Source organism: Temnothorax curvispinosus, unplaced genomic scaffold (assembly GCF_003070985.1).
Source record: "Temnothorax curvispinosus isolate PA1 unplaced genomic scaffold, ASM307098v1 QBEX01004860.1, whole genome shotgun sequence".
Classification (NCBI taxonomy): domain Eukaryota; kingdom Metazoa; phylum Arthropoda; class Insecta; order Hymenoptera; family Formicidae; genus Temnothorax; species Temnothorax curvispinosus.
Window position 1 is genome coordinate 110,683 of NW_020214640.1, and position 23,283 is coordinate 133,965.

General features: G+C 38.0%; 1 protein-coding gene across 3 annotated transcripts in view; it reads left to right on the forward strand.

The window, feature by feature from the left end:
- The window catches only part of LOC112454177 (hemicentin-2), a 325,911-nt gene that overhangs the window by 95,637 nt on the left and 206,991 nt on the right, over window positions 1–23,283 (forward strand). For all 3 annotated transcript variants that reach the window (XM_025015421.1, XM_025015423.1, XM_025015422.1), the window contains exon 3: window positions 13,248–13,283. In XM_025015421.1, the coding sequence (XP_024871189.1) occupies window positions 13,248–13,283 (36 nt within the window). The remainder of the gene's footprint in view (window positions 1–13,247; window positions 13,284–23,283) is intronic.

The window sequence follows — 23,283 nt, forward strand, 5'->3', positions numbered from 1 at the left end:
GTTTAATCGCAACAAACGACTGTTTCTCGTATTAATGTTGAATATTTTGATGATTCAAGGAAAAATTTATATTAAATAAGTGAAAGAAAGAGAAAGAGAGAGAGAGAGAGAGAGACAGAAGAGAAAAAAATTTAAAATTTAGTTAAAATAAAAAACAAAGAACAAATAAATATAAATCTTTAAAATTTTTAGTATTAAATAACTTCGAAAATATATCATAGTAGAAATATCATTTTTCTTTATTTAATTTGTAATACTCCTGCCCCAAAAAAACATTTGGTAGATCCGAAGACACCCTATATATAGACTAGAACGACAAAAGGAGGAGGAGGTAAGGTATGGTTGTATCTACAGTGAGAGGTCGTGCTCGAAGGCGAGTGGAAGGTCTGAGAACACGACATAGCCGTAATGATAAATGAGATTCGAATCATTAATTAACACAGGGACCTCCGGTGGAAGGCACGGCTCCGTGCTTGCGTTGGCTTTTACCGCGTTGATGGCTGTCAGCTTAGATTCAGATAACGATACACCACCGTTATTATCGTTCTTCCGTCGCAAATGGCGATTGTCGTGGCATCTCGGCGGCGAGGAATATAAATTAACTGATCGGCGATTATCGGAAGCAAAGAAAAACTTACTCTTTCGTGAAATTAATTTTTATAGGACAACATTTGTATAAAAGCACCTGCAAGAAAAATACTTCGAGAAAATTATAATTCAAACTAGCGTATGTAAATACGTATGTATTTATTGTATATTATTCTAATTTTAAATTTTAATTGGTTTGTTTTTAAATAAGAAACATATTCTGAATGTTTTTTATAATGAAAGCTGGAGAAATTCTCATTCTTGAGAATGGATATTTACCACGACAAAGAGCACAATCTTGATTCTTAATGAAAGTCCGGATTACAAAGATTACATCGCAATTTTCTATGAGTAATCTATGCTTGCTGTTACATTGTCAGAATAAATATTTAAACGCTTTTTGTAGTAACTACACTGAGAGAAATCTAAATAGTTGTGGCAACTATTTTTTTGGCAACTCTGCAGTTTAACTACTTGTAACTAGTTTTCCAAAGTAATAGGAACTAAATAGTACTGAATACCATAAAAGTATAGTCACAGAAACAATATTTGTCAACTATTAGTTGAAAGTTAAATATCGCCTCAACTATAATTATTATAGTTATATAGACTCCATAAAACAAGATATGACAATAACATTTTTCAAGTTTAGACAACTCCTTGACTTATTGTTTAGACAAATATTATTTTGTTGTGTAGCATACTTCCAGAAGCTGGTGCGGGCGGCAGCGCGGACTCGCGCGGCGAGAGAGTTCGGCTCGCACCCGCTACGCGGTGCATCGCCAGTATACTTTTGCGTGTTTAAAATTCAACATCGATTCCTATAACTAGGGTCGCTCAGCAGGGTTTTTCCAGCGATCCTTCTAAGGTTCGCCAGTCAGGGTGTGTTCACCCACATATATATTAATCAATTTTGGATTATAAATAGATTGCATCGACGCCGCTAGGCGTCGCATCGCCCGTACATTCTCTCGAGTTCAAAATTCCGCACCGACCTGTATATAAGGAGACCCCCTACGGGACCAAAACAGATATTTTCAGGCGCTAGTCGCCTAGGTATATTAATTATAAATCTTTTAGTTTAACAAATAAGAAATTATTCTTTATTAGACAACTCTAAAAATTATGTTGATATCACTACAATGAATAATTATTCATGTTACTACAACATACCTTTTGCATACACAATATATTTTTCGTTAATGCCACTACTTTCTTGTAGTTTAAATAATTTATTTATTGTTGTTATTACAACTATATTATACATAGTTGAGGCGCTATTTATCCACAAATTTCTAGTCGGTTTAACAAAAAAAATTCTAGTTGCTGGTACAAATTTTTTCTCTGAGTGTACAATACTGTATAAGTAGTCATATATTGTACATTGCATCACATTTTTATATTTATATTATATCACACACGTACACACATATACCGCGCACCATTTACTGCTATCAATCGTACGAGAGTCGCGCGGATTCTCGATTATAACAAAAGTAAATCCATCAAGGAGTTTGAACGAGTGCTGGAACGGGACGTGCGTGGTTTTCTGCAATTTTCCGAGGTTTTCTAGCTGTCGGTACTTTGATTTCATACCACGGTTCTCCGTCTCTTCGATATTGCCTTGCGACACTGTCTGTCCCGAGGCACTGTGAACGAAATTCTTATCTTAGACCTCGTCACGTTGGAATCTCTCCAAGAGATTTTAACGCGAACGATTTTGTGCGGATGAGAAACTTTTCGTAAATCACGTACGTTATTGCGCTGTAAAGTTGCGTTCGTGGATTTAAAGTGCGAGCTTCAGAAAACTGCCATGCGAGGACTTCAGTTATATCCGTGTAAAATTAATAGTGCGCAAAAATAATTTTTAACGTTTTCCTGATATCTTGAGCCCCTCGTTAATTTCGTCGATTCTCGCGAGAAACGAACAAATTAAATTTCATTGAAATATTTTCATTGAAAGTGCCACGCGTACGCGTGGTTTTTAAATAATTAGATTATCAACATGTAAAAATAATGAGTTTTTTGCCGATTTCTTGATAATATCAATCACACATATAATTTTGCTAAAAAGATATTGCCACCAATGGCTGTAGTGTGCGATGTTATCTTTACATTTGAGTGAATATTTCTTTTTTACACTTAGTTTGATAGTTGAGGTAAAGAACATTTCTACTGCTTTTCTCTATCACGTTTAGAACTTTATTTTAAAAAGTTAATTTTTTAATTTTATTAATTCTTTTTATTATTTTGCTTACTAAATAAGATCAGAAATATCGTATTATTTGTGATATATATATAATAGCGATATGTATAATAAAACAAAATATATAAATTAATTTCTGGAACATTAGTTAAACAATATGACGCATCATATTTTAGTAAATCCATATATCCGATTTCATTATTATATGTATAATTTATTTATGTTTTGTCGCTCCATTACATTACACATCAATATAATATGTATTTGGAAATTTATATTTTGTATAAAACGTTTGTATAGATTTTGGACAATTAAATTTCAATTTTTAATTTAGTAATTGAAGGGTGTGCCGTTAGAGATTTTAGTGCGTTGCTCTGAATAATCCGCACAGAATCGTATCTGCTTGATTAACGCACGTGTCGTATCACAGCGCGATAAAAGAAGAATAGTTTCCGTGACGTTACCGTCGACCAACGAGGGCTTTTGGAGAATCGCACGATCGGCACTTTGCAAAGCTGTTCGGCGCGATTTCATCGTTACGACCTCTTCCCACCCCCTCCCAACTCCCTCTTTCCGCATAAACAGTTCGCAACGATGGCCATCCGATTTTACGGAAAGTCCTGCATATCAGAATCCTCATAACCGTCGCGTCGCGTCGCGCGCGCGTCCCAGTTACCTCGGAGACTCGAGACTGAAGGTGTCTCGTACCATTTCTCGCCCCGCCTTATCACGCGCTCGCGCGCGATCGATCCGGTTCGTCTTCGGCTCTCGCTCATTTATATTCCGCTCGTCTGGCACAGCTTTCGACTTTCCTAGACGATGGTACCGGTGCGTGGGTAATCCCGTTGCAACGGCGAAGTTTCAAGTAACGATTTGACATTCGCCCTATAAGTAAGTACACCCGCCGTCGCCGTCGCCGTCGCGTCGGAGAATCGTGCCCTCCCACCCGTAATAGGAAGGAGGCGTCGGTGACGAACACGGTTGCGTAAGCACTCCATTCGTTCCCCGGAGGTTTCGTTAATATCAGTTTCACCGGTCGCTTGCGTAACGAGCCAATTCCCTGCCAGTGACTTGGGAAGACTTCCCCTTCTGCTACTTTGCCAAGGCAAATCCGTCGCTCTAAGCCGCCTGTGATTAACCCTTCTGGCGCTCCTAAGCGACTACTTCGCTTGGTTTCACCCGGTTTGTGTCAATTCAACGACGGTAATCGCTGCATATCGATTAGGATGTTTTCATAGTGACGTAACCGAGTAATTCGCCGGCATTTAGAGCTGGAGCTTTCGGTTTGCATTTATATAACGACATGAAATATCTGATATTGAAGTGTGACGTGTTGTATCTCGTAGAGATTATCTGGGATAAAAGAGACTTGAAAATTTTCAGCATTATTTAAGTAATTAAAACATCCCACGTATGATGATAGAAAATTCTATTGTTTTTTCTGATTCCCAAGAGCGATATTTTGACAGTTGTGGACATTTTCTAAGATTATTCAACTTTAAGTGCCAACTGTAATAACAATGGCTTCAGCAGTGAAACAACTGACTCTGAGGATTGAGCGAATCGAGAACGTGGCACACTCTTGCCATAGAAATAGACTCGTAAAGCGCAGTATTGTCTTCCGGTATTGTCATCTGAGAGCTTATTTTACGGGAAACGTAAAATCTCGCTCCGTAAGTACGTCGCGCGTCGCGCGTGCACGCCGACAGATTCGGTTTCACTTTAATGATTACGGCGGCGCGTTCGGAATTCTCCATGGGGGATGTTTATGAAGCCTCACGTTCCGGCATATTTATTAGTGCGGTTATTCACGTCCGTGCGTCGTTTAAACAACGTTTCAATTTTTATCATTGCTCATGCGTGCCGCGTAATTGCGTTTTACGCACGATCGTACAAATAATTACGGCTGTAAATTCATTAATCGAACCGTGAGTATACGCTAATTCTTTGCGCTTGTTTCACTTGATTCCCTCGCCAGAGCGAGAGGCGATTATGTACGTTTTTTTATTCGAATTGTCCCTTTTATCCAGAAAGTTCTTTTAATTATGAAGTAAAATGAAAAAGAGAAAATAAACATTCTTCTTAAATTTACTTCTTTCTTCGGAGGAAACCTCGCTATGAAAGAGTTAACTCGCTCGGAAACTGTATTTATGAGCGATTTATGTCTATGAAAGAGAAGGACGGTAGTCGAGCGATGAAAAATTGTTTCTCAATGTATATTTCTTATACTTACTTCTGTTTTTTCCTGAAATCTCCTCTTCGTATGTTCCTTCATTACGTGAGGTTTATTTTATTTCATTCGACGCGAATTAGAAAATGCACTTAGCGTTTGTTTTTTTCTGATGCTCGTAAATACATTTCTTGACTTATTAATAACGTTTTATTAATAATCACATTTTATATAATTGTTTATATAAAAATTTAGTTTATTTTATAATTGATGAACATTGCTATCTTATTTTTATTCACTAGAGATATTTTAAGCCTTTTTTTAAGGCCTTATGTTTTCAGTGCACAAATATTTATTATATATTTGTTATTTAGATTTAAAAAACAAGACCTATGTTTCGTGATAAGATAATTACGAGTAATTACAACATAAAAAAACTGAATTGAAATTATACTCTTATCTTTAAGCGTATTTTTTCTATTATGTTGTTCGTTATTTCACATTTTGATTTCTTTCAACGTATGCAATTCTTCGATAAACGATATGCGAATGTATTAGAAACAATGACGTTTGTCGCGATATAATACTTGCAATAGAGACTACTGTGCAAACTACCGGTATTGGTAGAAAAACACGTACTCTCGCTGTGTCGCATCGACAAATTTTCGTTGTGCATGGCACGATATTTCTTAAATCTATCCGAATAGCGCACAACAACCGTTATATAAACTCAGTTTTATCATAAGATAATTTGTCTTAAAGCCTTAGAAAAGTATTTTCTCTTCATTAATAGTTGGAAACTTGCATTAATATATTTTAAGATTCTAATTATAAATCTTATTTCACTATATTATGACAAATTGCATATCAACTTTTATCATGAAGTTTTTACATATGCTTTAATACATAATTAGAAATTGCAGCTAGTGTTGCTTTTCTGATTGCTCTTTTTGATTATTTTAATGATAAACAAATGGTAGAAAAAATAACTTCCTCCGCCAGTGATTAAAACCCCACAAATATTATTATATTACTCGACTAACTGGCAATAATATAAAAGAGTAGGCACTACGTTTCGACTCTAAGTTTGAGTCCTTCTCAAGTGCAGTGTGTCTCGTGTGTCAAATTTCCAAAAGTTTGCATATCAAATGAGAAATTCTCCGATGCGACGTGTCATGCGTGTGGAAGTATTTCGGAGACTTCGGAGATAAACAATAGTAACATTTTTCCATGTCCGAGCTCTAATTATAACAAGCTTCAAGAAATATTTAACGTTTATACATTTTACAATGCGTTATGTTTCTAAATTTGTACTTTTGATGATCCACACCGAAATGACCGCGTCGTTAACTGAAACGCATGCCGCTTCTTCCATTTTCATCCATATTCCTTTTCGCTTTACGTTCTACACTCGCAGTTTTTTGCTCTTTATGCTGGCCATTCGGTTCCATTTCGCGCGTTAGCTGCCACACACGCGTTCACCACCATAACGTTCTCGCCCGCTGAGAGCCGATTGGGAGCATCACCGTTATGCGTGCACACACTTGCACACATGTGCGTATGCGCGAGACGTGTCACAGCAATTTCGAATAAAGTTTTGTATTTTCAACTATGTAGTTGGCGCTTTGCTATCGTCTGCAAACGAGCGTGCTCGCTCGCTTACACGGCTCGTATGAGCATGAAATTGGTAAGCCTCGGTGACGCGAACTCGTTATTTTTCTACGTGGCTTGTGGCGCCCACGATTTGTCTTCTATCGATTTTTACGACACGTTCAAAACCGATATTTTGCTTATTGATCGTTCTGAAAAATCCAAGTTACGAGCAGTTTTTATCAAATTTTATATACTGATTATATATTGGATTTTTATTTGAATTTCTCTACACAGAAAAAAAGAAGTGTCAAATCAAAACTTATATATTTGTATATACGCAACGATCTATAATCTTCTTATAAGAATTTCAACTTCTTATTTTTGGTTGAGCTATGTAAAATACTTCATTCAAGCAAGCTTTTTTTATTTAACACAATATAATCCCATTTCAAGATTTCCGCATTGAAACTCAAGATATTTTCAAATCAAGAATATTCTTTTTTTCTGTGTACATGTCGAAATAATACTCCGTACATTTCTCGCACATTTATTGATCCTTTTAGTATTGATGATATAATTTTCATAAAATAAATACAACACACACATAAGTACAGAAAAAGAGAGGAAGATAAAGTTAATAAAATATTGAAATTTTTTTAGAAACAGAATGTAATTATTCCATAAAAGCTATATGCAGAATTTTTTCTTACAAATAATTATAATTTCTGAAATATTATGTTTCTAAATATGAACAATATAATACATGTATGTAAATTGAATGTTTATCTTATGACATGGATCGTGTTATCGTAGCAGTGTGGTATATTTCCTCATAGCTGCTCGTTGTGAAATGTACATATGTTAAGCATAACACGAATATTTCATTATTGGAATGAGATATTAATTTCTTTCTGAAGTACGCTTTTGGATTGCGTTTCCTTTGACAGCTTCGCTTAGTTTTTTAATGGATATTCCACTCCAGCGAAACGGTAAATCTGCGATATTTTTTTTGTTTTGTTTCGCGTCGATCCGGTGTCAAAGGCAGGACTCTCGTTTCGCGCGTTTTTGAACACAAAAGCTATAAACGCGCTCTTATTGAAGATATTGCGCATAATATGTCAAAACAGTAGGTGAGAAAAGTCAATCTTATGAACGTAATAAAAATGTGTACATAAACATTGGATTACGCTTCAATCAGTCGCAAAGAACATTTCTGATTTATATTTAATATAAAACGTATATTGCTACATATGTATGTATTTTTTATGCATCTCGCATGCTGCATGTTATGATTCTAGAAGTATATCAAATTTTAGAGGAAAATCTAAAGAGATATGCGCATCGCATACGCATTTACAAAAGTTTCCATTTAATTTGGTTCCGCTTTGTGCTTGCCATTTTTATGACAATTTTCGAAAGCGGAAATTATTTTCAAGCGCATGGCACGCAAGAATTCGCCCGCTTTGTAAATTACATCAAAATGGAATTGAGGTCTCTCTCACGAATTCATAAATGATCCCGAAATATATTCCGGTACTATCGAGTGAATTAGTTATAAAATTAACTCGTAATTGTATTGAAATATAATCTAACGGACAACGAAGGTTGTTCGTTCTATATTATAAAATTATATATTTTATTGCAATACTAGGTTCTTGTTTTTTTAAGAAAGCAAATATACCAAAAAATATCTTTGTATGTAATATATCACAATGTATATTTTCCGTTATTTTTTAATTATTTTGCGAAATGGAATCCTTGTAAACTTGTACGCAACCAATGTTATTTAATAATTAAATGGGATGAAAATATTCTCAGAGCTATAATTGCTTAATTATCGGAGCAAAGCTGTGTAAACGAATACATTTAATGCAATCAATTTACAAGAAACACTATCAAGTATATTTAGAAACACTTTTATACGGTGATTATTTATAAAATCTATCAATGAAAGTTTTTGAAATTTTCCGCAAATATCTCGATATTGGAATTCTTTGAAAATTCCAGTTTACTCATTTTACTTCACTTCAGTATAATAACCAAGTTCTATATATGCCGAGTGAGCGCTTCAATATTTAAATTTCTCTCGGGAAGAAGTCAGTTTTTTCTACCGTTCAAAACTGATCGTCATATACGCCGTATACGCATCACTTTTCACAAATCGTTCCTCGAATAATAACGATAAATCGAACGAGCGCGGTTAAGGGCGAAACGTGGTCGAACATCGTCGGGGGACGATCTCGTAAAACAAATCGCGAGTTTCTTTTTCCGGTATCGGCTCGCAAAGTACGGTCATCATACTTGGAAACGGCGTGCATATCTATCGTCCTGCATATAGGTGAAATATTTTGCTGCTTCAGAGGTGTTAAGGAACCATCCCGAGAATATCATTCGCCTTGCTGGCTCTCTCTCTCTCTCTCTCTCTCTCTCTCTATCTATCTATCGATCGTTCGTGAGGGTTGCTGCCGTCGTTTGTTCGTTCGTGGGGTGCAAGGCGGTTAAGTTGGGTGCGATCTCTTATCGGCGCTACGAGCAGTGCGAGTCTACCCACGTTTCCCTTATCTTTCTCGCTTCTCCTGCCTGTGGAACTTACAACCTCACTCATACATACGTATGATACATATTGTCGTTTGAATGTACGAGCTGTGCGCTGGCAGCAGCGAGCTCGTCTATGAATGGCCGCTATCGACTGTCGTCATCCACGCTGTCCTTGTCGTCATCGTCGTCACAGTCGTCGTCATTGTCCCCGATGACGATGTTTTTCACCGTTTTTCCGTGTCAGGCACTCGCGTAATCTACGTGATCATTTTCCACGGATAACCCTCGGACGTTTCTGCTCGATGTTACTTGCACGATGATCGATTCTCGTTCGTACGTACGTTCGTTCGTTCTCGAGTCTCAACGATCGGTTCGTACTCGCGAACGTCGTAAATCGAACGAACGGCGATCGATTAATCATCGTCGCGTACGTTCTTTCGTGTCTGGCCCGGATTTACAGAAACGAAACTTTGGGCTGTCGATTGTTTTAGGATCGATTGTACTAGCAGGTGCGCGATATGTCGAGAGCGGCGAGTCCGGATCGGGATGAACGCAGGATGTGATCGGAGGGCGATGTCTTCCACGGACGTTGATCGTTTCACGCTACATATAGAGGGGAGTAAATGGCATAAGAAGCGATTGAACGCTCACATACGTAACGGAGGGAGCTTATATTTTTATGAAAGATGTCGTTTCTTCATCTTTATTGGAGTAAGCTATCGCTTAATCGCATCTGCAACTCCTCGCGGTATCGTCCGACTATTAAAGTTTACTGCGAAAGACATTTGTTCGTTTTTGTTTGCATTCAGCTTTACAATACGCCATTATGTGGTTGCCATTCACCCGCTATATTACCTTTTCTTTGGTATATTTACGTCTCGTAACAGTTAGTTGATATAGTAAATATTGAAGTTTTTAATCCACTGCAGTAAAAATTCTTGAATAGTATAAAAAAATAGATCGTGTTAAACATTGTGTTCGCGAGTATAGTTTGTATATTATATCAATGAAAATGATTAAAAAGTCTTTTATCGCGGGTTTACAGTCTCAAAAGTAAGCTGTGATTAAGAAAACGGAGCTTCTATTTTTAATTCAAAACATTATTTCTTTACACAATTATCGTATTTGTCTTAAGAAAGATAAAAGAAAAAAAGTTATGATAACAATAATAATTTCGACATCAATAAGTTATTTGATTATTGTGAAGATAGTGGTGACAGTGAAGCGACTACGAAATGCGTAAAGTTTCCGCTGTCTTCAAGATGACAATACCGTTCATTTTCAAAGTCACTTTGGTTAAAGCTAAATATTGCCCTTTTTTCAAGTTTGGAGCAAGAAGCTCGTCGATTGGAATCTGACTGTAGGAACGTGCATACTCACTGAACTATCGTCCGCTATATATAGCCAGCCGCTTCAAAAACTCAGTCAGCCGGACGAACCCGAAGTAGCGAAAGTTTTTCGAAACTCCGGCAGCGTGGCCGGGAACGGGCGAGATTGAAATACATTCGTTTTTCGCTTCTCCTTTTTCTCCTCTTTCTCGCCCGTTCCCGCTCCCTTCGTTTTTCGCGTCAGGATTCGTTGCCTTTATCCCGGTGCGCCATGTCGGATTTGTAATTCGGCAACTCGGACCGGGCCTGATATCGAGTTCAAAAGCAGATAAAGTTCAAACGAGGCTGTGTATTCCTGAGGGCTAATTTACACAGTTCAATTTTGATTATTAGAATTCCAGAAAATCATTCAAAGTAAAAAAGCTATCGTATAAAGTGGAAAGACTTTAATTTCTTTTAAACTGGTTTTGAATCTTTTTTTATTGTGAACCTATATATATTCCACACAAAGTTTAAGAGCTCTGTCTTTTTTCTCTTTTCCTCGCTCTGCCTTTTAATTTATCATATAATATACAATACTGAATATATATAGCTAGCAATATTTTTAGTTTAATTTAATGCAAACTGTATTTTATGTAAATAACATAAGGCTTGATCGAAAGAATATAACATTACTTTAATAATTTTTCTTTTTTAATATACATTAAAAATGATACATTTTACATTTTTGACTAATTTTAGGATTGATACTTGTGTGTTCACAAATTAAGATATTTAATTTTTACTTTATTGATTTATTTCAAATTATGTAAAAATTTTTAACTTAAAATATTTCTTTATTAAATAAATAACTTTTCGATTAGGGCAGTAATGCTTGATAGTATTAAAAATTTTGTGATATATAATAGATAATAAAATGATATTTGTATAGAATAGACAAAGAGAAATTATGTTATAATGAACACTAAAAGTAAAAAAATTAAGAAAATGCAAGCTAGAGTATGTAATACAAAATAACGTATGCGATGATATCAAATATGCGCTTGCACGTTGATAGGAATGCAAGTGTTTTAACTCTGACGTTTACAATTAGTATCTCTTCTCTCGTCAAGTAAAGAGCGTGGGACGTGCGAGATACTTTCTCGGAAGAGAGCTTGTATGAAGCATTTCAAAGACATATGCCTTCTACAACTACATCGGTCCCTTAGGAATACGAAGGTGTAAATCCACAAATCGGCCTGTTATTCATTGCAGCTCCCCTTGGCAATATGAAGGATCCATCAGGTTGTTAACGTTGAAGGGAAGAAAATAAAGAGAAAAAAGCTATTACCACGCGTTATATAAAATGAGGAACAGGTTGTTATTCGTGAAAACTAATAAAATTTAAGCTGCTGATCCCCGGCAAAAGAAGATTACGCGGTAATATAATTGCGTTTCCACAAAAATGTCAATCTTTTATATTTATATGTTTTAAATTTAGGATAACAGAGAAAAGGTGGTATCTATAAAACTCGTTTTTACAATATCTTTTTGTTTGATCACGTTTTTATCAGGTACCTATTAAAGGTACCTATTAAAGGTACCTATTAAAATTATTAATCGAAAAATATTGAAGACGCTTTATAAATTTACACAGCAATTAATTCTTTGGCTTTTGTGGTGGGTTTCGAATATTTCGTAGAATTAATCTAGTTGAGCGTGCAATTCAGGACGCGGTTGTGAGAGTGCCGTTGCAAGGGTTACACGAGGGCCTCAAGGGCTGCAACTCGTAGAATTCGAAAGTTTAGATTGCACCTCCGCGCCTTGGTCCCAACCAATTGGTTTAGTAGTTTCAACCAGTATAACAATGGCGGAAAATGTTGGAATCAGGATGCACTGGTCACTGAAGTGATCTCGAGGCATCTCAAACGAATTTTGTTATTCTATTTATTTTAGCATAAAAATGCGTTAACATTATAAAATATATAGTATTGTTTTGCAAATATTGCTTAATTGTCAAATTGTTTTCTGAGGATTGAGAAGTAATTTATTTTTAGTCTCTTTTTGTTTTCCTTGCAATTAATTAATATATTTTTTAAAACAATTTTGAGTTTTAAAAATAATATATTTTACATTTTAATACATATATATTAATAAATATTAAAAATAATATTTTAATCAATTTAAAAATTAATATACAATTCATCTCAATAAATATATCAATAAGACAACGATAAATTTTTTTTCAAAAGCCACATTACAAATTAATGTTTGAAACATTAATTTTAATAATTTGATATTTTAGTGCTTGAATACTTAATCCAGCAAAATATACATTTATAAATTCTATTTATTTTAAGCAATTTTAACTTGAAAGTGGAACAAGTTATTTGTATTATTGTGTTTCACAAACGTAAATCTCGTACCGTCGAAAATAAATATTTTTTTATCTGAGCACGAAATTGATAGTGCGACTATTTACAAAGTAAAACCGCAATATGTACTAGGTATATGTGTACCACTGGCTAACCAAAATGTTTTGTTTTATCGTAAATAAATTGTTTTTGAAGTTGCACTAAACTGCTTTTCCTATTTATATTGCCTTTCTTTATGCACACGAGATCAATTCGTGTATAGAATTTAATATATATCAATTACATTTATGTAATTTGCAATACTAATGTACATATCGAAAGTAATTTATTAAATTCAGTTCTATATTAGTTCTCTTCTCTTTGCTATGTTATCAAAAGGATGTACTATCTATACGATAGTACACTTTCTTCATACCTATTCCAATTCATCGTGCGTATGAGACTAAAAGAAATTCTTTTTCTTATTGCAGGCTTAAGACAACGTCCTACGGATTCTCCGAGAGGAGGTGAGTTTTATATAATTTATTCATTTTTTAAGAAGAAATGACGAGTAGAAACAGAATTATTTATATATATATATTTTTAAATAATAACATGAAATTTATTTGGAACGATATTGGCTCGTTTTCCGATCACTACAATATTTTGATTGTAACATTTTAAATAGAAATTCTGTGAAATTATAGGGAAGAATTGGATTTTTAGGAAGAATGAATAATAATGATATACGATGTTATATTATTATTTCGTTTATACCAAGGATGTTTCTACTCGATTATTTGTGTTCTATGGATTATGTTTACGCGCGTTACAATATTAATTACATTTATTATCACTGCATTAACGTAAAATAATAATATTATCATAATTATTATCGTAATAATGTTTATTATTCATCACGAGTACCGATTGAGCATGTAACCATGCGATTTATACCGCGCGCCGACTGTATGCTACATCGAGCGTATGTAATCCGGCGCGCGATAAAGAATACAGATACCTATTCGATTTAACACATTCTATAGGCATGAAATTTAATTCGGAAATACATTCAAACGAGGTACTGAAAGCGCTCGGACTAAACGCGAGTGCTAAAACTCATGATCGCTCGTACTATATTCTGGCACGCTCATTAGCGTAATTAGCGTAAACCTCTCGATTAATGAGAACGTTCTGCGGGCCTAGGTGGACGTGGGACAAACGATGATACGTTACTTCATTAACTTGTACAAAAATGAAGATGTTAAAGCGTGATTAAGGTAATTCGGCTTGCTTTCTCGTAACCTCATCGTAGCATTTTCGATCGAGTGCACGCAGGATTCGCGTTGCATTTTGCAATCGGACGTCGATTCTATAAATCTTATAATTGTATTTTCTAATTGCAAATGAAACAGCGCAGCCGCTACTGTATTTCGAGCTGTTTGCCTGCATCATAATTGCGCACTAGATCGCTTTGCGATCGCGCGTTGCAGCGTGAAATGACGCGTCCGAAGAGAATATGTTATGTATTTCGCGACGAGCCCTGTGAGTGCTTTATCGATACATTACGCTCGTACAAGCGGCCATTCGCGTTTTACGGTCGGTCAGGGGTTCACAGAAGAAAATTGAAGCGGGGCGTTAGCGGCTTTCCGTGCGTTCGTTTCGGTACAGCCGAGGCTGTATCTCTCCCCGTCGCTAAAACGTTCCAATTTTTCGACCTTCGACTGCGATGCCGCGCTCGAACGGTAACGCTAAAAAATACACACGATCGCCGTACTGCGGCACGCGAATTATTTCCGATGAGTTCCAGTTTGATTTTTATTCGGGCTCGTGACATTACTCTTTTACGAAAACAATCGAGTTTCCGCACGCGTGTAAACACGCGCTCTATTTCGACCCTAATTCAGATTGCTATTAATCGAATTGCTGATATTTGTCTCTCTCTCTTGTTCCTGATTGTACAATTGCATGAACGACATAAACGAATTTAACTTTTAACTTTATAACATATATATAATTACTTTCGTGCCGCTTCGTACGGTTAGATACCGATGAAATTAAACATGACTTTTGATTTCACTAAAACGATATTATAACATTTTAGTTGTATATTATATATTCCAAAAATCTATCTGAAAGACAGAAAGCGTGATTGTTCTCTCCAATCCTGCTCGAAAAATAACAAGTAATAGAAAATAAGTAGAATTACGAAGTGACTGACAAAGGGAAGTTCTTTCTTTGCCATCACGTTTTTCACGAGCGGCAATCTACAGTAATGTAGCGCGTGACATTATTCAAATTGAATCATTCGTACCGATTCGTAGTCGTCGCCATCGTTCCGCTCCCGATAACGCTATTCTGCTGATTTCTCGAGTCGGAATTCGCGCCGCGCTGGAAATTCGCTATTTATCAGAGAGGACCAGGACATCTCTAGCGCGAGTCGTTAAAAAGTAATGTATTCCGTTAGCGGCATAGGCGAGCGGAATACCGACGAGAAAGGGGGTCCTTTTGCCAGCGGCTCGTACGGATGTTTTCGTCAAAGGACACACACATACCGTATATCCTTCCCTGCAGCTGTTCCGGGAGGGGGGCAAGTTTCTCTCGAGTTTGGGGTCGCTCTTGCTCTCTCATGGAAAGCTAAATTGCCCCCGTCTTCCCCGACGACACCGCTGAATTTTTAGTTCGTTTCTGAAGTGTTCCGCTATCACGTTATTCATTCGCGCAGTCGCGATGCCACCGCAAACGTCTGATAAATCAGACGCTCGGCTTAACTGAGCGTTCGATATTTCCCAGAGTACGAGAGAAGCATTCTACATGTGTACACGGAAATACTATTTAAAGTGGTGATTATATTTACATACTAAGTTCTTATATCTAAAATAGAATAAGAGAGAAGGTAATGAAATTATACTAAATTAGTTTCCTTATATTTTAATCTGAAATAAATAACAGACGCGATATTTTAAATTGCTGATGATTAAGATATCACTGAAATATTAACATCTTTTTTTTAAACACAGAAATATGTGTTCTAACAAAAATAATAATCGTTCTCATGGTATTCTTTTTTAGACTTGGTTTAAATCGCAAACAACGATTCAATTCAATCTGTTTTATAGCTGCGTGGAAATGCTATTAAATCTCTTTTTGCTTGTACTCATCCTTAATTCATTCTTTGCGCGCCGCAGCCTTTATCACAGCGTGACATTTTATTTAGATCCGGGGTAAGATGATGCCTGGTGAACACCAAACACGGCGATAAATCCTGTTGAGTGCGTAATCGGTTCATCCCCTGGTGGAATGGCTTAATTTAAACAGTAGCGTACGGAAGTCCCCCGCGTAATTACCGTCACAACCGAAGTTTTGTTTCGTATCCACAACAGGATCATGCGACACAAGGTGCGCGAATGTCGCGCTCGCATCTGATGCAACATGTCTCTTCCGACTCCGCTGTAATTAAGACCGAACGGAATTCTCTCTGCTTCGCGAAAATTCCGATTATTCTGCCGTGAACGACAGCAGCGCGCTTGACAATTTTTCGAGTTTTTTTCCGATACCGATTAAAAGTTGTGATATATTCCAGAATGCGAGACCTGTGAATTTTCTAAATTTATCTCACTTTCGCATTTCTCTCCTTCAAACATTTTAAACGCATCTCACTCGTCACTTTGTTTTATTACGCCATTATAATGGCTCTTTCATCATACGTTTGGCTGGAAAACATTCTCCACGTATGAACAGTTACTGTAAACTTTTAGTAACTGTCGTCAATTCGGGATAACTCGTATAAACACGTTAGCTTATGTAAAGCGAGAAAGTTACGCGCTACCATTTTACGCTCAGAAGAGAGTATTTATTCTTGAAAGTTGAATTTAGCGTTTCTCAGCCGCGCCGAATTTCAGTCGTCGCGGAAAACTCAGGGATCTTCACTTGAACTGCCCTAATAGCACTGCTCGGCTACAGTCTATTTTCACGAAGGATCCTTAGTGATTCACTTCGGACACTTTGCGTGTTCGCGCGGTGTATACCTAGGAGATTCGCCGCTTTTCACGGTGGGTAACGTTTGAATCTAACGCTCGTATCTAATTCCGTTTAGCGGAGTGACCGAGGTACGTTGACGGCGCGGCGCGGCGCCGCACACCACACCGCGTCACACCGCGTCGCGGTGTGCCCGCTTGCGGGAAAGTTTAAATTATCCTGTCTACCGGGAGGAAGCATTTCTCTTCTCCGCGGGGAAAGGATTCGGATTGGTTGAGTCTGATTAGTTCGGCGGTTTTATGCTCGTTTTATCCCTACTTTGCTGCACTCTCGTCTTCTTTTTCTCTTTATTTCTTTATCTTTTTATCCATTTATCTATTTATCTGTCTATTTATTTATCTATCTGTTTATCTGCCTATCTATCTTTCTTTCTCTTCTGTCATCGTCCTTTTCATAGTTCGATAACTATCGCATTAGACTAAAGAGGCAAGTGATGTATCTAGTCAAGGTGTTGCTACAACTTTCCTTCCGAACGAACTAACCGGAAACTGCGAGAACTGTCAGCGGACAGTACCATATTCACCTTGGCCTTCCTCGTCTTTCTTCTCTTCTTTCGTTTTTTTTTTCCTTTACATATACATTGTCTTTTCTTTTTCTTTTAAAACAAATACGAAGCATCGTATCGCGTAGCCGCAGAATAGCAATGAACCCCGCTTTCTGTTTAATCAAACCTCTCCGACTAACATCTCGATGGTTTCGGAAGCTCGTATCAATTCACATAATGAACGCCCGGAAGGTGTAGACGCGGCTTTATGGATCTCGAACCCGTCTCCCGAGAGACGCGGTCGGCTTGGTTTAATCAGCTGGCGGATATTCCTACGATATACACAGCAAATTCCGAATCTAGTCTCCAAAGTGGCGGGGTATAATGCAAATGGAATTTCTCCAAGTCATCGGAAGTTCCTTAATGCGCATATTCGTGCGGCAGAAATGATCACCTGGAAAATTCTTTAACAGAAAATAGCTGCCACGAATTCGTTGCACGATGAATAGAAACGTTATTCTGTTACTTGAAAGTTGCTGCAAATGGATAGAAGTTGTCTAAATGGAAATTTGAATATATGATGTAGAAAAGTTTAACGCACATCTCGATCAGCGTTTAGAAAACCAAATACATTGTGCAAGTGAAAAGATAATAATTACGTACGCTATGTACGCGGGATGCGAAAATGTGTGATGCGAAATGAGCGTCCAGGGAGTCGCCACCTGTGGTGACGACCTGGATCGCGCCTGGTGCGACGGCCGTGTCGTGCCGCTGCCATAAACTATCGCTTCCGGTAAATCACGTTCCGTATCTCGCCGCGTTGATGTGTATCGCGCGAATTAATATTTATGGCATTACGTTGACCGTGTCCTCTCCCTAACGCGCGCTCCCTCACGCTGAGACGCGTTCTCCAAGTGAGAAGGGTGGGAAGCTTTAGGATTGACACGAGATTGCATTCGTATCAAAATGCGCGCTGCGTGGATGTCAGATGGTGCGCCCTATCCCTCCCGCTGGTTTCGAAACGACGGCATGGGAAAACGAAAAAAAGAAAAAAAAATAAAAAAGAATATGATATATACATATATATGTTTCGAGACGAAATAAACGAGATGGAAACGAAATGAATTCAACGAACCGTGGAGTATACATCAAAGAGCGTGCCACGAGGGCGAGAGCGTGAGAGGCGCGAGCTCCCTTTTGTATAGATTGCCGCGGCAAATGGGATGCAGGATAAAACTGTTGGATTATTTTCAGCGATTCATCATATCCCAATCAGTCGCGACACAACAGATGCTCATACGGGCATACAAATTTTGGATCTCGCGTAATCGGTTTATTTTTTTTTTTTCCAACGTTTAATCGCAAAATCAGATTTAACTTTCGGTTGCGGAACGTTGCTCAATTTTGGTAACGTTGTTTTGATATATTTCGTTGTACCAACTTATATTTCCGATAAAAAAAAATGTCATTACAGATCGATATCGAAAGTTAATAAAGTTAAAGATGATATTGAGTTATGCATTTGTAACGATTTCACATAAATTTATTAAAGATAATTGCGCGATAACATGTTTGTAAATATTACTTTTTTATTTCCTTTAATTTTAGCTATGCACAATTTAAAAATAATCTCGCAATTTTTTATGCGACATAATTTCTCTCAAAAAATTTTATCCACGTATTTAAATATCTCGTACAGAGAGAAGATAGATGCATAACTTTCGAGGCTTGATAATCTTATTGCGATTGAAGTATTGTACAAAGGATGTGTTGTATGTATTTAGCGTCGCAAGTACGCGGCGGGAAATGTGGAAATTTAGAGACAAACGCGGAAGAACGTGATGCGCGACTATTATTATTCTCATATATAGATCTTGCAAAGTTCTGCGGCCTGGATCTGCTGAAGAGCGATAATGAGGCGAGGAAACGCGAACTTGGTTCTCACCGAGACGCATTCCATGCTAATTCGCTCGAACAGCAAGTAACGTCAGTACCAGATGTTAGACGGCGCCATTCGGCTGAGCGTCTGCATTTCGATCTGGATCTTATATATCTTATAACGGCGAAGTTTCTCCTAAGTTTGGTGCCTGACTAAAAATTTTAGAGGATCGTAGCAAAGTTATACCGCGCGTTGAAGATGTTTGATGTTTCTTGAAAGATACCTTTAAAGCTTTTTTCTATAGGAAAAGAATCTTTATAGAGATCTTTGACCGAAACTTTTATTAAAATAGAACGGAATAGTTCGAGTGAAAAGAATATTGATGTGAAAGATGAATATTGATTGCTGTTCGCGACCGCTGAATGAAACTGAAACATTATTCGTATCTGAATAAATCTGAAGCAGGCCAGCAACGCTGTTATACAGATTAATAATAATGATGTTGCAATTTTTACGATGCTATTCTTATGGAAAAGCAGATTACACATTACAAAAGCAGTTACGGGAACTAGTTAACTTAGCTGCGCACTAAAGTGGAATTAATTCAGTTTCGTAGTTTTATTTGCACTTTCTTTCGTTTGTTTCGCGATTTAATTACCTCTTGCTCCTTCTTAATAGACATTTTAAATTGGGTTACACGGATAAATCTCCTTTCGTTTTTACACTCGACGGTTTTCTTCCAAACAATTCTACGAAAGTACTCGATCGTTAATAAAACGTTAATTCTCACAATTTCCGGGGGAAAAAAAGAGATTTATGGCGTTTTCGAGATTTTTGATTAAATTAAAGGCGGGAAAACGCGAATTGAAAGGCTTTAAGGATTGCCTCCGTCGTTAGCTGTGTTCATAGAGGCGTAAGTCAGTCTTTCGCGCACTCTTCTTTTTCCAACGGCGGAAGTACCGTCGATACTCGCCGGTAATGCAACTCGCGCTATTTAATACCGGACCGGCGAAGTATTTCCCGGGATCGTAGGGGCGAAACTCAATTAACAAAGTGGCTCGTCATCGTCTCCGGCGTCGAAGCGAAATCCGTTTAATGCACTTTATCTTTGTTGCCGCAGCAACGGAAAGCACTTGAAATCCGTTTAATACACTTATCTTTGTTTCTACAGTTTACGGGGACCGTTTTGCTTTTAACGTTTATTAAGTTACTGCGAAAGCGTGGCAAGACGTGAAGCGAATGCGTCGGCATATACAGAGGAACGGTTACCGGATAATCTTGTCAACGGCAGGACGGCAGAGGCTACGTGTATCTGTTCGCATTACATTTTTACACATACTTTTCACGGTCTTTCTCTCACACATATCATCTTTTTTTCTTTCTTTTTATTGCGATGTGGTTAAACATACTGAGTTCCTAAGACAAAAATCGTTTAATAAAATAAAGAAGAAAAACACGATAAAGGAAAACTCGATAGATTCTTATTGCAGACATATGCACGGGCTTTGAGTTCAGTTCTAATATCAAGTTCTAATATCGTCAAACACCTGTGCAAATGGCAATTCAAATGTTGAATTGTTCCGTTTCGCGAGAGTCTATTTTTACGGCGTGAGAACCTCATCGTGCATCGATCTCTTATATACATCTTGCTGCATAAAAACTCGCGAGATTTTCTCAAAGGGCGGACAACAAGAGGAATGAGAGCAGGCTCGAGCACCCACCGGGGCTCTCGATGGATCGGAGAACTTCTTTGTACCGCCGAGTGGATTCCTTCGTCACATTCGACAGGTGCGCGCACGCTCGAGGCTGAAAGTAGACGGCACTTTGCGCGGAATTCTACTCCGACTTTCATCCCGGAGGCGTCTCGAAATCTCCGGGAAAAACCCGAGCCTTCGTTTTATCCCCGCAATTTTCTCTTCTCCGTTGCGATTAATTGCGCCGAATAATTTCTGGATTCCGACAGTGGCAGTCGTTCCTCGTAAACGGCTCGTTGGCGAGATAGACGCGAGTCATCGGCGACGACAACGACTCGAAATTTGCAATTAGAGAGACGGAGCACCCACGGTGAAGTCGTGTCCAGCTGGCTCGACCGTGGGAAAATGGACATGGACAATGGGCTGGCCGCCTAATGGAGACAATTTATTATTTTCAACTTCCGAGCAAGCTGTACAACGGGTCGTCTCTCGCGTTTTCTCCCGGCAGGAGAGGAAAACTGTTATAGTGATGGATCGTAGACCGTAGAGCAGACGGGGTTGCGGAGGAACGGAGATGTGCAGCGGAATGAAATCGGCCGGAAATGAGGAGCAAAACTATAGGCGAAGCAGCGAGTTAACACAGCAAGAGGGAAGATCCGAGACGATTATGTTACCACATAATCGTGCACCGGACGAATTCGCCAGTCGGGAAATCGTGCTTTTGTCAGCACGACTGACAACTTTGACGCGTAACGACTCAACGTCGCTTTTACGTCTTCATTCAAGTTTTTATACATTTGGGATTGCTCCAATTTCGCCGGTGTTCTTTGTACATATGCAAATCTCTTCTGCGAAATCTCCCCTTGATGATAGATGTTCGCATATTTGAATTATCAAATGCTGAATAATTTTGCAAGATATAGTGTATATTAATAGTGTATAAATTGTGTAAAACGTATACGTATTCTAGTAATGTAAAAAATGTATTATCGACGTTTAAAAGATTTGATTTGAAAATTGAAGAGCATTTACACGTTGAAATGTATATCCTAATAAGAGTTTCCTCTCAATTCGGGTACTCGTGCCGCTGCCTCTTCTTCAATGACGGCACGCGATGGAATACCGATTCTCGGATGCTCGTATCATTATCTCGACCGCGCAAACAACGCAAACCGCAGTCGTACAGCTATATATAGACGCTACGGACGAATTGCAGAACCGTCCAGCCTTTAATGCATCGCCAAGCGATGTTGTTTGTCAATGGCAACGGGACAAGAGGGAACTACAAGTGCGCGGCGAGCGCGCTCATGCACACGCAGTCACAACATATGCGTATACACGTGCCAGAGTTGCCGGGGATTGCGAGTCGCAATTTGCTACAGCCGGAATTCGTAAGGCTGGGTCTTGAATACAGCCGCGGGGGTGTGTCGAGCTAATTGGCTGCGGGGGCGAACTGGGCCACCGCGCCGGTTTACTACCACCATATACCGCCACTGGCATCAGCGTTGGCATTTTGTATCGCGTGTCGTGCGCGCGAAGTTTCCGACATCGGTGATTTTAATTGCGCTCGGAAAATCGGTTTGCGGTGCGGTGCGGCGCGGCGCGTCTGGGCGACGCGTTCAGACCGAGCCTGATATGAGTTAAAAATTACGAAAATAAAACGCGCGCGCGAAAACAAACGGAATTACGCGACAAAAACAAGAGCGGAATTTTTCGTTTCTTTTTTTTTAATTTTTTTGTAATCATTATTACCTATGCGTGATGATCTTACGATTACGCGACTCGAGGCTTTGTTCGCGAAATCATTCTAATTTCAAAGTATCGAAGAAAGTTAATTATCTATTCTGTTATTGTACGCGTGTAGATTTATTGTACTTGTGATATTTAGCGCTTAATCAATATTATTGCGATTTATGCTCGCAGCGTCCTGTTATTATACCATTTGCGATTACGGTTATTATGCGAGCGTGATGCACATAATACTCTGATATTCCGGATTGAATAATTTCTTCATCGTATATGGGCACACCTGTCATCGACATGCAACGCGCAAATCGGCGGATATCGAATCGTCGAACTTCATTCGATCTTGCCGATGGGGTCAGCGGCCGAAACGCGGGCCCTACCATGGCGAACGATTTCAATTTCACTCTCGTTATCGATCTTGCTGCGCGGAACGAGAGTAGGCGTGCATCACACGGAATTAAAAGTTTATCGCCCGTTTCTGGAATACGTAATAACTCGGCGCGCTAACTCGCGCCACGCGAAAAGTTGTTAATTCCATTCACAGAATGATTTAAAAAAAATATATAAACTTTTAAATTTTTTAAATAATTTTTTAAATTAATTAATGATCACAGAATGATTTTAAAAAAATATATAAACTTTTAAATTTTTTAAATAATTTTTTAAATTAATTAATTTGTAACGAA